Source organism: Amia ocellicauda, chromosome 23 (assembly GCF_036373705.1).
Source record: "Amia ocellicauda isolate fAmiCal2 chromosome 23, fAmiCal2.hap1, whole genome shotgun sequence".
NCBI classification, from domain to species: Eukaryota; Metazoa; Chordata; class Actinopteri; order Amiiformes; family Amiidae; genus Amia; species Amia ocellicauda.
In genome coordinates this window covers 2,560,812-2,575,951 of record NC_089872.1, presented here as the reverse complement: position 1 = coordinate 2,575,951, position 15,140 = coordinate 2,560,812, and the positions used below count along the sequence as shown (strand labels likewise).

At 39.4% G+C, this 15,140-nt stretch overlaps 1 protein-coding gene across 1 annotated transcript in view; it reads left to right on the top strand.

Annotated features, from left to right (window-relative positions):
• The window catches only part of sos1 (son of sevenless homolog 1 (Drosophila)), a 94,614-nt gene that overhangs the window by 71,840 nt on the left and 7,634 nt on the right, over positions 1-15,140 (top strand). The window contains exons 11-20 of the mRNA XM_066696506.1: positions 1,327-1,408; positions 1,963-2,085; positions 4,322-4,425; positions 4,723-4,945; positions 6,024-6,143; positions 6,572-6,734; positions 8,071-8,188; positions 8,344-8,516; positions 12,807-12,923; positions 13,397-13,661. Coding sequence (XP_066552603.1) covers positions 1,327-1,408; positions 1,963-2,085; positions 4,322-4,425; positions 4,723-4,945; positions 6,024-6,143; positions 6,572-6,734; positions 8,071-8,188; positions 8,344-8,516; positions 12,807-12,923; positions 13,397-13,661 — 1,488 coding nt within the window. The remainder of the gene's footprint in view (positions 1-1,326; positions 1,409-1,962; positions 2,086-4,321; positions 4,426-4,722; positions 4,946-6,023; positions 6,144-6,571; positions 6,735-8,070; positions 8,189-8,343; positions 8,517-12,806; positions 12,924-13,396; positions 13,662-15,140) is intronic.

Sequence of the window (15,140 nt, the reverse complement as noted above, 5' to 3'; positions counted from 1 at the left end):
TTGACGAGAATTGTTGCTGACTGTCATTCCCAGCAACTGGTGTGATTATATTATTTATTTGTCTTTTCTCATTGTCTGTGGTAGAAATGCAGCAGGAGATGAGCCTGTCAAAGACTGTGTTCTTGACAGGAATTTGTATATCATGACAACTAGATTAAAGGGGTGAAATGTGTCTATAACCATACAGTTTTAAAGGGTTCGTCCAGTGCATATTATTATTTCTATTATTTTGTTTGATGCCTTTATCCATGCCAACTTACATGGGTAATAACTTGAGGTACTTAGGCAGAGTCTATGACAATCGGCTAGACAGGCAATGCACACAGAACTAGCAGGCCTTAGGGTTCCCGACATAAGTGTCATGTACAAAGGCTCAATTTAAATGTGTATATCAGTGGGATGGGCATATTTGGAGACCACAATACTAGTAAGTAGGTACGGTTGTACATTTTTTTTTTTTTATAGGTTACTTTTATATTTTGTATATAAAAACAATTAAGGTCACAGGTCACTCTAGATTGTTTGTTTTTTAGTAGCCAATCTACATTGGAAATCCTTATTTCTTGAACTTGGAGAGTGTGCTTCAACTATAATGATCTTTTCACGACCTGCATTTAACTGTTGTAGCAAAAATAACTACATGCGATTCTTAGATCACCAACCTACCAAACACGTGTTGGTGAATTGAATTGCCTTATTTGTAAATCCCTTTTAAAACTGCTGTATTGTAGCAAGTTTTTTTTTGTTTTTTTTTTTCCTTCTGGTACAGAACAAACTTCCTTTCTTTTCATATTTTGTCTGTTTTCCTTGAACAGAGCTTATAATTGCATATCCGCTACTGTAATGAAGACAAACATTTTTCTTTCTGTCTGTGGTGCTGCTGTCATTGCAGTTTCTGTGACTTAAAGTACAACGGCGCTTGTTCAAGGGGTACACCTCCACATAATCGGGGTTGAATATTAAATATAAATTGACCCAGATTGGTGTCATTAAAAGATCCCTAATGACCTCTGATGCAGAGCAGCAGACGAAGTTTACGCTGACCAGGACTGAACATAGGCAATGCTATTTTGGACAGTCTAAGGCTGGTTTTAATTTATAGTTAAAACTAAACTAAAAATAGCATTAGCTCATGCCAACAGGTAAAGGAAGGTTTTGATTGCATCTTTCATTACAATTCAGCTTTATGGCCAGCTCATGAAAAGAAAAAACATTTAATTTCTAATCCCACTCACCAGCAACTTAACTTGCCTTGCCAGAAATAGTAGTAAAATCATAATTGCTTTTTAATTTTTAATTTTTCTCCTCCTCCTCTCCCTGTTGCAGATCCAAATTTTGTGAGAACATTTCTGACAACATATCGGTCATTTTGCAAACCACAAGAGCTGCTTGCACTGCTAATGGAACGGTAAGTTACCCACTGCATCTTGCTTCATCTCCAGAGAGACCTTCAACAAGGAACTTTAAGAATGTTCAAAATGTTACATCTTCATAAGTTTACCCATTGCCTCAGTCAAGTAATAGTATTTCCCTGTGCTATCAATGCCAACTCACTAATAACCCATTCATTCTAGAGATACAACCTATAGATTTTGGCCAGAAAATGTAAATCCATTTTGCATACATGCGGTACCCAGTATGTACATTCCAAAAATGTGAAGGATTTAAACTAAGTGTAAAGGTTTAAAAATGACCTGAGCTGGATGGTCAGGTCAGAAACCTGGGCAAAAAGCAAAATATGCAGGTGTAGTGTAAATACATTATTTTAGTTTGAGGTCCTGTGTCCAGTTGCATCAAATATTTTGCCTTAACTGTTATAGTGACATCAATGTACTTTGTGTGAAAGCAACAGGCCACAGGTTCTGATGCTAGTAATTCTAACCTGGGTGACGTGAAAAGTGGTGAAGTGTCTGAATACTGTTCCCCTCTTTCCCCATCCCTGTTTCCCTTTCCCTGGAACAGGTTTGACATCCCAGAGCCCAAGCCTACAGAGGCTGACCAGATCGCCATGGAGAACGGTGACCAGCCCCTCAGCACTGAGCTGAAGCGTTTCCGCAAGGAGTACGTCCAGCCTGTGCAACTCAGGTAGGCTCCACCCTATGCCCACAGATACTCTTCTGAGCCACACTGCACAGCTCCTTTCTAGAAACAGATTTTGTGAAGTTACGTGAAACCCACTGAGTTTGTGCACTTGAAGGGAAATAGGAGCAGGTAGTGTTGATTGTTTGGTAAATAAGCTGCTCTGGGCACATGTTGTACACCTGCAGTGTTAAGAAGAGCCCGACCGATAGTTTTTTTGGGACAAATACCGATAATTGGGAAGTTAAATTTCAAAACAACCACAAATCAAGCATTTTAAAAATAAATAAAGGAAAAATATGAAGATGTGGATGTTCTATACATTAGAACAAAGACCAAGGCACATGAGCTTTTTCTCACACAAATGGAAAAATATGCATGTTCTATACATTCGAGCAAATAATAGTGTTAAGTGCTGGTCTAGGTTTGTATATTAGCATTTTATATTTGTCACATTCACAAGTCCTCCTCAGTTCTCAATACTGCTGATCCAACAGTGGCAGCTTATATTGCAGGCAGTACAGCACAGCTGCATTTGTTAAAAAAAAATAAAATAAATGTCCTTGAAAGTGTAACTTATTTAATACGTATGCTAAACGTATTGCAATAAGAATCACAGACAAAACACGATGTAGGATTTGAAATAGTTATATAAATATCATGTATATTTTCAGTTTTATCCAACATTGTCTGAGAGATACGTTTTTCACATTTTCTTTAGATGTTTTACTGTGATCTGAGCTTGCTTGTCATTTGGAGACAGTTTTTGTTTGCTGATATCCAAGTCAACATCTTCAGTGAACATTTACTGTTTTTCTTTATTTTCATTGCTATTGTGAATTTTGAAAAGGGATTAACTTTTCAGTGAAAATGTGCCTCTATGTAGTGCGAGCGGCGCCGCTTGCGCATGAGAATCACTGTGGAGTCGGAAGATTCCATGGTAAACAAAAGCACCATAAGTGTTAAACAATAATGGTAAATAATTATAATAACGACTAAAACCAAATAAACGTATATATTTATTGTCTGAAGCCTGTCAAAGAATTTTATGCTAATTAAAAATATATATTTAGCAAATAGTTTGAGAAAATATATCGGTGCATTATCGGTGGAATATGTGCCGATACAGATATTTCGATATATCTGCCAGGCCCTAGTGTTAAGTAATAATTTACCTGGATAACAAAGTAGTCTGTGTGCATCTTGAAAATTTACCTAGCCTGCATATTACATGAACTGTCCAGTCTTGACTTGTACATCTTTGTTGATTTTGAAATTGTGCAAAGGAATCAAAAACAGGCAGCTTATAATGAAGCATTTGCCCAAGGAAACTCGCATAACTATATGAAGTTACATGGTGCAAAGGAACATGTTGTTGACTGGTGTAACACAAATTATAGATTAGAAAGCAACATAATTCCAGAAGTTATAGAGGGGCAGCAGTAAATAAAGTAAAGTTAAAGATGATAAAATAAGGTTAATGAGCGAATGTGTTGAACTAAACCTGAAACAAAAGTGGAGGTGATCTGATGTACAGTAGTGGGCAGTGCTAGTAATAACAGTTTATAGGTTGCCAAGCAGAAAGATTAATGGGTTTATAGGTACAGTTTGAAAAGTTGATGTCTTTACTGTTGGGGCTGCCTGCTATTGAAAATGACTTACCTACCTTTAAATGAGTCATCAATATTGTTCATCCATAGCGGTTTCTTAATTTAATTACCTAGATCTGACAACAAATCATGAATATTTTAATTGTATTGCATACAAATAATGCTTTTTTTTAAACTGCATTTGGAAGACACAGATACCTGTTAGAGTAACTGAATAATCCTAATGGCATTACCTAATTCGCCAAGTTAAAGACTAAGCAAATCTAGTTAGTTGGGTTGTTTTAAAAACAACTCGGAAGCTGAGAGCTGCATTCAAGTCTTTCTTTTCAATCAACAACTGATTGACCAGATAATAGGCTCTGTATAATCTTCTTGCAGTATAAAGATTGTAATTTTAATGGGAGGTAATTATAAATTAACATGTGGTTAGTCATCAGGTTAGTGTGATTTAACACCAAAAATGAACATAGATCAACAAAGCTAATTGCAATGCAGGAAGTGACAATGAAGTTTAACTCTATAAGTAGGCAGCCCGAACTATAGTGTAGTTCTTAGGGTCATTGGTTCCAAATGATCTCATGTCATTGCATGTGATTTTGCTTATTTACTTTCTATTCTTTCCTTCCATGCAGAGTTTTAAATGTATGTCGCCACTGGGTGGAGCACCACTTCTATGACTTTGAGAGAGATGCTGAGTTGTTGAGACGGCTAGAGGAATTTATAGGAATGGTCCGAGGTAAGTGGAGACAAAGAGGGTAGCTTAATGATGACAGACTCTCGTTTAGCGCTTTCGTTAAATGTTCTTGTGTTAGACTCCTATGACACTCTGCATGAAGTATCTCCTGTTTTCTGTTCTTAGTGGTTCCAAGATTAATTTCTACTTGTGCCTTTGTTGATCTTGAAGATGTTCCCTTGGTTGATTGTCTTTTTTTAGGACTTAGAATTAGTAGTATTTATTAATGAAGAAGAGATCAACTGTTTGTGTGTGTCAATGTGAGAGTGTCAGGTGTGGTGTGTTTCTATTTGTTCTCAGGCAAGGCCATGAGAAAGTGGGTGGAGTCCATTACCAAGATTATCCAGAGGAAAAAACAGGTGCAAGCCAATGGACCCAGCCACAACATCACCTTCGAGAGCCCGCCCCCAAGCATTGAATGGCACATTAGCAAGCCTGGGCATTTTGAAAGCTTCGACCTGATGACCCTACACCCGATCGAGATTGCACGCCAGCTCACTTTACTTGAGTCTGACTTTTACAGGTACTCACTGCACTGCTTCTTCTCTCTTGCACTAAAGAGGTTGAACTGATTGTATTAAGTGAAGAGTTCATTAAATTATGTTAAGTCAGTAATCAGGTGGAGTGAAAACGGGAAGATCCTCTTCAGTTCGAGGACCTGTTGTACAAAATGATTTGGTTAATTAAAGCAGAAAGTAGTATTGAATAACTTATGGGAACATACATGGAAAACGGGTGTTTTTATTGATTTCAGTGTGTCAAGGTATTTGATGCAACAGGAAACAATGTTTTTTTTAGGTGGGCACATTGATCTAGAACAGTAATTTGAACCCATTGAATGTCCTGGTAGGTATCCCTGATTGTACTGGGGTTTATTCTGTGTTATGTTTATTCACACTTTAGTATCCTGAATATTTCCCTGGAAGTTATTTTGCAAGCATGACCTTGGCATCACTATTATTGTCTCTGGTTGGTATTTGTTGTTTGGGCTGCCTATTGTTTGTGCTATGAACAAAAAAAGAGAAAAGTGTTTTCTGCACAATAATGGTAAAACTCTGCCATACAGACTTAAGGTGGGATATGGGGACACAATTACCAATTCATTACACTTATGTACTTGTGGGAAAAAGTGTCCTGAGATGGGCCTGAGGATATTTCCACAGTTCACAGCTTTATAATGGTTTACTTCCCCCCCCACCCCCTGATTTTTCCCACGGGACAGTCATTAATGTTTGTTAACATTTGCATTTAAGCATCTGTGTATTATATAGCGATAGCCTTGACCTAATGACCTTAAGCCTTTGTGAAGTTTAAAAGTGTTTATTTTTTTATTTATACATACTAAAACCATTTGAAAACCCTGAGTGAAGCCTATTCCCTTCAATTTGATCCTAATACAATACAACAAGATAACATGCTCTTTCTTCATAACAACAAAGACAGTCTGAGGCTCTCATGTGACTATTTGTGTCAAAACCCTCCAATAAATATAATACAGGTTGATTGTGGTGAACTGAAAAATTGTAAGTAGTCGACAGTGTTTTTCAGATGAGTGGAAAGATCTGTAAGCCTTAGAGGGAAACTTCTCTTTCTTTCTGTAGAGCTGTCCAGCCCTCAGAACTGGTGGGGAGCGTGTGGACCAAGGAGGACAAAGAGCTGAACTCCCCCAATCTGCTGCGGATGATCCGACACACCACTAACCTCACCCTGTGGTTTGAAAAGTAAGCAGTTGCTTAATTGGGTATTTTTCACACCCTGCACAGATATTTTTACACTACAATCATTTTTGTTTTTAATATTGAAGAAGGTGGGAGCTCAGAATGTAATCAGAAAGCAGACATACTGCTCATTGTCATTGTGCCTATTATTTTTCAGGAAATGGAATTGGAACACTGGCTTTTGGGAACAAAAGGCCACTTTTCTGTGTTTTACATGATAATTCAATTAGTTTGAATGTCAAGCCCTAACTATATTCCATGATAAATTACCCAAAGTATAAAGTTGTTCTGAATTTGTTCTTCAAGACCAGCGACAGGAAACTGCTGGAAAAGTTCTGGAAAAGCCTCCCTGAGGTCTTGTGGGCATCTGTCGTTGAGCCCTTGTGGTTGTGAAGGGGAACACCTTAATGCCTGTTGCCTCCTGCTTGCAGGTGCATCGTGGAGACCGAGAACCTAGAGGAGCGCGCGTCAGTGGTGGCTCGCATCATCGAGATCCTGCAGGTCTTCCAGGAGCTCAACAACTTCAACGGCGTACTGGAGGTAGTCAGTGCCATGAACTCCTCCCCAGTCTACCGGCTGGACCACACCTTTGAGGTATGCCTCAGCGTAGAGTTGCCAGAAATACTATAGATGTGTTGTTGCCAAGATACTGAATAAAGAGGAAATCTATTCAGTCTGTCCTCAACTGGGTTAATAAACTGTTGCTCTCCTAAACCTACCTAGTCATCTCTTAACAGGTTAAAAAAGTATGATTCACAGACAGTTGGAAATGTGATTGTGTCAAACATTCCTACTGGTAATTATTTATGTGCTCAAATAGTTACATTCCAGACACCTGGTCATTAAAACATCTCATCTCAATGAGAGGAGTACTGAACCTAGCACTTGGTTCAGGGTTAATGCAATATTCTAATGCCAAATTATCTAATTTACTGTAATAGACAGCTTGTTTGGTCAGAGAGTGACATCTTCCAGCATTTTATATTACGTTCTCCTTAGATACATTTTTGCATAATAATCTAAATTGTTGTCACCGAGCTGTAGTTGTAAGATATTGTCCACTAAGAAGGAAGCAATTGTACTATCTAGCATCAATCTTTTATGAGATTATTCCAGTTTCATGTTCTCCATGTACAGTGAGTTAAAAGTTGCAGACAGTCCAGGCAGTTTGGTTTGATACTGTAAATCTTATGTGCCAATCCCTAATTCTGAAACCGTAGGTTATATCACAAAGAGAAAAGGAAACTGGCAAATTATAATCACTATGTCAGGGTTTGTGTTTGGAGTTTCATTTCCCTCCCACATATCCTTTATCCTTTAATTGGGTTAATTTATGAAGGACAGCCAGTAATGTCATGCAATTCCTTTATTAGAAAAATAAACACCATGAAGCAGCTTCCCGAAAACAGTACATCACATTAAACAAAAATCTGAAACCTTGTAAAAAGTAGGAACAATTAAGAATCTCTCACTGAAACAAACTTAGGAGCATTTCTACTGTATCAACCAACTGCATCTAATTATAGTAACAATTACAAAGAAATGTTTTAAGTGGCATTGAACAACCTGAAGTGGGGAGTCTGTTAAATATATCTCACGGATTGTCTTTACCAGTTGACCACTTCCCATTAAAGATATTTAAGAATCTGAAACCTCGCCTACCTTAAAGATCATATTGCCACTTTTCCAAGTCACTTCAAATATGATAAACTGTGTTAGACTATTTTGACATTCTAGAGCACCTAAGGAATTAATGAACTTACAGAAAAGCATGTTAACTCATCCATACACTGTAAAACATGCACCTTTGTGTAATACTTTGTGTGACGTTGGGGCTTGCCATTTAAACATTCTATGGTCCTCAATCTCCTTTGCTAGATTTCTGTATTTGTTTCTTTGTACAGTGGTAAACCTTGTCCGTCTCTTGCAGCAAATCCCGAGCCGACAGCGGAAAATCCTGGAAGAAGCTCACGAGCTGAGTGAAGACCACTATAAGAAGTATCTGGCTAAACTCAGGTCTATAAACCCACCATGTGTGCCTTTCTTTGGTAAGTGCCAACTGATCTTCCTCACAACCATATGAGTGTTACAAATGGACTGTACTGAGTAATTACTCTGTATTCCTTAATTAAAACATTGAACTGCAAAACAATGAATCATGTATTGGTTATTGTTACTATGTTTTGAGTTTTTTTCCCCACAGGAATTTACTTAACAAACATCCTGAAGACCGAGGAGGGCAATCCTGACTTCCTAAAGAGACACGGGAAAGAGCTGATTAACTTTAGCAAGAGGAGGAAAGTGGCAGAAATCACAGGGGAGATCCAGCAGTACCAGAATCAGCCCTACTGCTTACGGGTAGAAAACGACATCCGGGTGAGTGCACTGATTTTCAACAGGGTCCATACTAACAAATGCCCCCTATATATATATATATATATATATATATAAGAATCTTGTACTTTAGCATCAAAATCTTAACCTAAAACCAGATTATTATGCAGGTGAACTGACTTACAAATGATGCATTGTGATTGGGTTTCTTTCCACTACTGTGCTTGACTCTTTTGGTTTTGCCCTTTCAGAAACGATGGGTTATTATCATAACCCAGTTTCCCTGAAAAAGAAAGATAGCCATTACTGAATGGGAAGAGCCTTCTGACCTGCCAATCGTGAAAACATGTACCAAAGCTGCCCTGTAAAGGGTCCTGCTGGCAGGAGGAATCCTGTCCCCGGAGTCTGTGAAAAGTCTCCTCCTGCTAGCTGCAGCATGCCATTTCTTAGTTATAAGGTTCGTCTGGGTAATGGCTGTCTTTTTTTACAGGGAACTTTGGTTATGATAATAACCTATCGTTCTCTTTCAAGTCGAAAGACAGCCATTACCGAATGGGAAGGCTGTACCAGAGCTGTCGTGAGTCCTGACACCCGAATTAGGCCCCAATCCCATTATGGCAAGCAAATTACACAGGTCCTCTAGTGAGGCGCCATGAAAGAGACACTAATAGCGCTTTTCCACCAACATGGTGCCGGTGCTGGAGCCGGAGCCGGAGCTGGTGCTCGGCCTGGGAACCAGCTGATCTTTTTGCAAACCGGCCCGCTTTTCCACCGGTTTTGGAAACGAACGCTGACATCACTGGATGTGGGAGTTCCCAAGCACGAAACAGAAGTGGAGAAACACACGGCAGTAATAATCAGCACCAAGGCGACTGCGTCTCTGAAACCCTATTTAACCATCACAATCAAACTCATTCAGCGTCTACACACAGCACAGATACATTGTAAAAAACGAAACAAAAAACACGAAATCACATGTAGACAAGCAGAAACTAAAATACAGCTATACGAATATGCTAAGATAACTCGGCTTTTTATTTTTATTTTTATTTATTTTTATTGATGCATTAAGGGATTTACACTGATTCGCTATTTCAGACACTTTTACTGTATTGAATAAAATACAAGTTAGAGTTAACATGCATTCATCACTGTGCACACAGTTCACATTTTCATTCATTTTGTGGTGTATTTTTACTTTTATTCTTGTTTAAAAAAACAATCACTATAGGCTAGCCTATTGATAATGAATGCGGCTGTTTTGGGGGTATTTGCAGCGCAGTCGTGGGCAGATCAATAAACTGTCGGACGATCTCAGGTGATGTTAATGGTTTGATGGGAAATTGTGCTTATTGATGAAGTCCGTGATGATGGTCCCAAATCACTGTTGCATTGTCCCTGTTGCCAGACACGCATCAGTGCTCTTATGTTCTGACAGTCCTAGATAAGAGCGTCTGCTAACAAATACACAATAATAATAATCCTTTGTCAGCACTGCTGGCGTGTGATCGCTTGCAAAGCGCATGACTGTAACAGATCTTATTGTGTATTTGATCTTCTCTTACTGTAAAATATGTATGTTTTGTGTAATTCGCTCTGTGCTAAGAAAATGAATTTATTCATAAATTATGAAACATGCGCAAACTAATCCGGGACACACAACTCGTAAGGGCACTGGATTCGGCGTAACACCGGACCAGTTAATGACCAGTTCATTAACAAACAACATTTCTGTCCAATCTGTCGTCGCATTAACTCTCCATCATATCGCTGTAACACGTATATCACGTATATCGCTCAGTCATCTTTCATTGCTGCCATTTGCCAACTCCTAACTAGTTCGTCGACCTGGTGAGACCATATTGTTACTGTAGTGTCTCTCTCCTCGACAGACCACTGTTCACTGCTGATTTCGCTCGTTTTTAATCCAAACTCTCCTCACTGCTCGCGTCTCTGCTGGCATTTTAAACATGGCAGCTGCACTCCAGCAAATAACTTTTGGTGGAGACGTCTTTACCCCGTCCCCCGGCCCCTGACGTCACTGGTTCTTTGGTTCCAGACCAGCAAGTTTTTGGTGCCAGAAAAAGTGGCTCCGTGCCGGCAGTTCTTTTTTGCAGTGGAAAAGCAAGTACCGGTTCCAAATTAGGCACCAGCTCCGAACTAGCACTGGCTCCTTGTCGGTGGAAAAGCGCTATAAGACGTGGCCTGTCCTCATGTTGAATGCACTGAGATGTGTTCAGTCATGGGGACTTCAGCAGTCTCATAGGTGAGCCGGATCACATCCGCCACCCGGTGCACCAGTCATTGTTTAGAAACAGCCTGTCTTCTGGTGGTAGACCCATAGCGGACAGAACTTTGGTCGGATCTACGGCAGTGTGCATTTTACACTTTAAAGCTTTTACAGTGTATGTAGTCTGCAGTCCTCATACAACCCATGTGGAGGTGGGTGAAATGACTCCAGGACAATAGGCTGATTGATGTGAAATGCCGACACAGGTAGGAAGGCCGGGTTCGTACTCACAGTGACTGTCGTTGCTTCCCGAGAAGATCAGACGGGCTTTATCCACAGATATGAACATGAACCAGTCGCTGGGCTGGACGCACTGAAGGTTACGCTATGCAGTCAACATGCAGAAGTTTCTTTTCTCAGGTTGAGAATGGGCCTGAAGCCTCTGTCTTTCTTTGGCATTAGGAAGTATCCTGAGTAGAACTCTTCTCGCTTGTTTCTCCCACATAGCAGCGTTCTCCTGCGCCAGGGCTCTCACCCTTTCAGGGCAGTAGTGGTCAGCACTGCCCTGAAAGGAGGAGTGCCAGCTTGAAATTGGAGGGTGTATCCATGCATCATGGTCTTTTGCACCCAGGAGTCCTCGCGAAGCATTGATGTCGAGGGAGGGTCGAGGTCGGGAGTTGTTGAGTGTCTGAGAGATACTCTCCCGTCCGTATATCTCGAGGGGTATGGGAGATGTGGTCCATGGACCAAGTCTCAAAGAGACACTCTCCCATCTGTGGATTTCAAGGGGGGAAGGAGGCGCAATCCGAAGATCGGATCGGACACTCTCCTTTCCCAGTCAAGTCGCACTCCTTCAGAATCTGTAAGGTACAAACAGGCAATCAGTTACACGGCAGATCTCTGTAGAGTGACCGAAGCGAGACTACTGCTAACTTACCTCTTCAGAGAAGAAAATGCTTATATCTCATAGAGTTGTAGGAAGATGTGAATCCGCAGATTAACGCCAGGCTTGAACTATCTCATGCAGATGAAAGGAGAAATGGCAGGCTGCAGCTAGGAGGAGATTTTTCACAGACACTGGGGGTGGGACTTCCTCCTGCCAGCATGGCCCCTATAGGGCAGCTTTGGTACATGTTTTCACAATTGGCAGGTCAGAAGGCTCTTCCATTTCTGTAATTGCTTTCTTTCGACTGAAAAGGGAAATATTTTAGTTAACACTTAAATATGGATTGTTGTGCATGTATAGCACCATCTACTGGGCAAACTGGGTGTATATTAGAGAGAGCAAAGGCAATGTTTATTTAAATGTAAGTTTTATGACCAGCTTTATTTTTTATTGTGTGTGTGTATGTGTGTGTGTGTGTGTGTGTGTGTGTGTATATATATATATATATATATATATATATATATGTGTATATATGTATATATATATATATGTATATATATATGTGTATATATATATGTATATATATATATATATATAATATGTATATTTTACAGCTCTGGAAAAAATTGAGACCACTCCAAGTTCAGAAATCAATGTTAAGTGGCCTCTTATTTTTTTCCAGAGCAGTATATGTTGTAGTTTAATGAATAGCTGCTATCTTTAGAGCCTCCAAAAGATAACTTCACCTATGAAATGAATATTAATAGAACAATTAAATTATATAAACAATGTTATTAGTCATTAAAGTATTATAATAATTTGATTGAGGTTATCTGAGTAGAAAATAACTGTTTTTGTCTTTTGTTTAAGGATTCTCCTGAAAAATGTATAATTATTATAAAAAAAAAAAAAAAAAAACATTGTAATTTTAGGAAGAACAATCAAATGCCTGGTATTAATAGTTAGTGTTCCATTTTATCTTTTTTTTTTTTTTTTTTTTTCTATTTGAATAAAACCTTAACCCCCCACCCCCCCACCCTTTCATCCTCGCTACCATCCCCAGGGATTCTTCTGATGTGCAATTCTGTCTTTAGTTATTCAAACCGTTTTGAGTCTTGCTTGCTGCTGTACAGTGTCTAATTTATGGTCATTTATTTTGTTTATTTATGCAACTATTTATGTCAGTTTGAATCTTTTCTGTGTCTTGGCAATGTAGAGGTTCTTTGAGAACTTGAATCCCATGGAAGACAAAACGGAAAAGGAGTTTGCAGATTACCTTTTCAACAAATCTCTGGAGATAGAGCCACGGAACGTCAGGTCATTACCGCGATTTGTAAGTGTTTGCTTACCTCAGCAGCTGTTAATATATCTGTAATATTAGTCAATGGTATATAGGATTTTATGTTGTTTGGGAATTAATATACATTTTTAAGGCAGCTTTGTAGTCCCTATAGGCTATTTCAGAGATTGCTAGTATCTGTGTTTTAACAGTGAGCAGCTTAGTTAATAATTATTGTACGACTGACCATACCCAATGGAAAAGGTAAAATTAGGAAAAACAGATGCCAAGTTCAAGTTCAAAACTAACTCCATGAATTTATCTATAAAAGTGAAAACAAGAACCTCATTAATGTTTCAGCCAAAATATTAGAGAGGATTATTATAATAAGAAAAATTTGTATATATAAGTAGAAAGAAAATAAACTGCAAACATGTTCAGTCTTAGCCAAGATTCAAAGTTAAGTACTAGATATCTGTATGGGATGTAATAGGGTGCATCTCCCCATTTTCTCTCCTGCTCCACAGCCTAAGAAGTACAGCTGTCCTCTGAAGTCCCCAGGTGTGCGGCCCTCGAGCGTCAGGCCGGGAACCATGAGGCACCCCACCCCACTGCAGAACGAGCCGCGCAAGATCAGCTACAGCCGCATCCCTGACAGCGAGACCGAGAGCATCGCCTCTGCCCCCAACTCCCCACGCACACCGCTCACGCCCCCTCCTGCCTCCGGGGCCTCCAGCTCCACAGACATCTGCAGCGTCTTCGACTCCGGCCCCCCCAGCCCCTTCCACTCAAGTACGTCTGACCAGCCATTCCCCGACTCCTGTTTCTCATCCTCAGGGATTAACACACAGGCTTTTTAATTGACATACATTGATAACACATTTGATTCTGTATCATTTCCAACAATTCAAATGCATCAATGTTATTTAAATTAACTGGCAACAATCCTTGTCCTTGATAGACATCTCACAATAATAAAAACAGTGCATCTTGCATACAAGTCAAAACAACAAATGTTATATATAATTTATAATTTGGCTGAAACGTCTTAATTTTTTGAAAGTAGTTTATTTTAACTTTTTGAGTGAGAACTGCAGTTTTCTTGTTTCAAATTTGCATACACAGTAGTGGCTCAGACTGCAAGTTGAGGTCTATGGCCCTGACTGCACTAGCTGATATTTGGATAGTAGTGACAGGGATTCCCCACAGAATGGCATTTGATTTGGCTGAGCATTGCCAGGATGGGTGGGCTTTAGTACCTTTAACTCCATGAATATAATCTACAGAATTAAAAAACTTAACCTCACCAAAAGTTCTACTCAAGATACATTAATGATGCCCTTCTGATTGTAAATCTCAATACAAATTGCTTCTCAAAGACCATGCAGAGTGGAGTCAAAGTCTGGTTGTTTTAAAGAGTGTCTGAAGAATTCAGAATGATTTGTTTCCCCAGACATTTTATATGTTTTGTCCTTTACTCACTTACCCACACTAACTCCTTTACAGACCTTTTGTAAAGCAGTGTTCCACTAATCACACTTATGCATTTGCTTACCTGTTCGGAACTCTTTTCTTCTGTACTACCAAAACATCTAACTGCCTGCTTGTCCACATTATTGCATCAAAACCAAATTGCTTCTGTGCTTCCAGGTAGGATTGTGAGTGCTTCTTGCCAGTACACGTACAGTAGTCTTTTAGGCCCTGTCTATGCTACATAATCAATCTTGAGAACCGTACATTAATTCAATCCTATTATTTCAGCTCAAAGCACCCACACAGAAAACGATTCTATATTTTGTCAGCATTACTGCATCCACATGTAGTTCAGTTTCAGTTCCTCAAAGTGCAATGCCTCATGGTACAGTATCCCATCATGCACTTATGTTTACAACGTGAAATGGAGTCCATGGGTGTCAGAGGATTTTCTATAAGAGAAGTAATCTAAAGACCCATTCTGTTGCACTGTACAGATGAGGGGGACAAAGTTACTAAGGTAGGGGTCTCTACACTGATCCAGGTCCCTCAGTTCGTTTTGTATTCACCCCCAACCAAAGGCACATTGTATCTCCTTTGAAAATGGGGCCCTTGTGCCTTGGGGCAAGTGTGTGAATTTTATGGCCACTCCAAGAACTGGTCAGCTCTTTCAACCCAACTTTACTGTATACAAGGGAATTAAGTGGGTTTTCATTTTTGTTTCTAGTCTAATGCTATCTATCTAGGTCTCCCCAGCTATTTACCATTTTAGATTGGTGTTTTATACTAAACTATTCC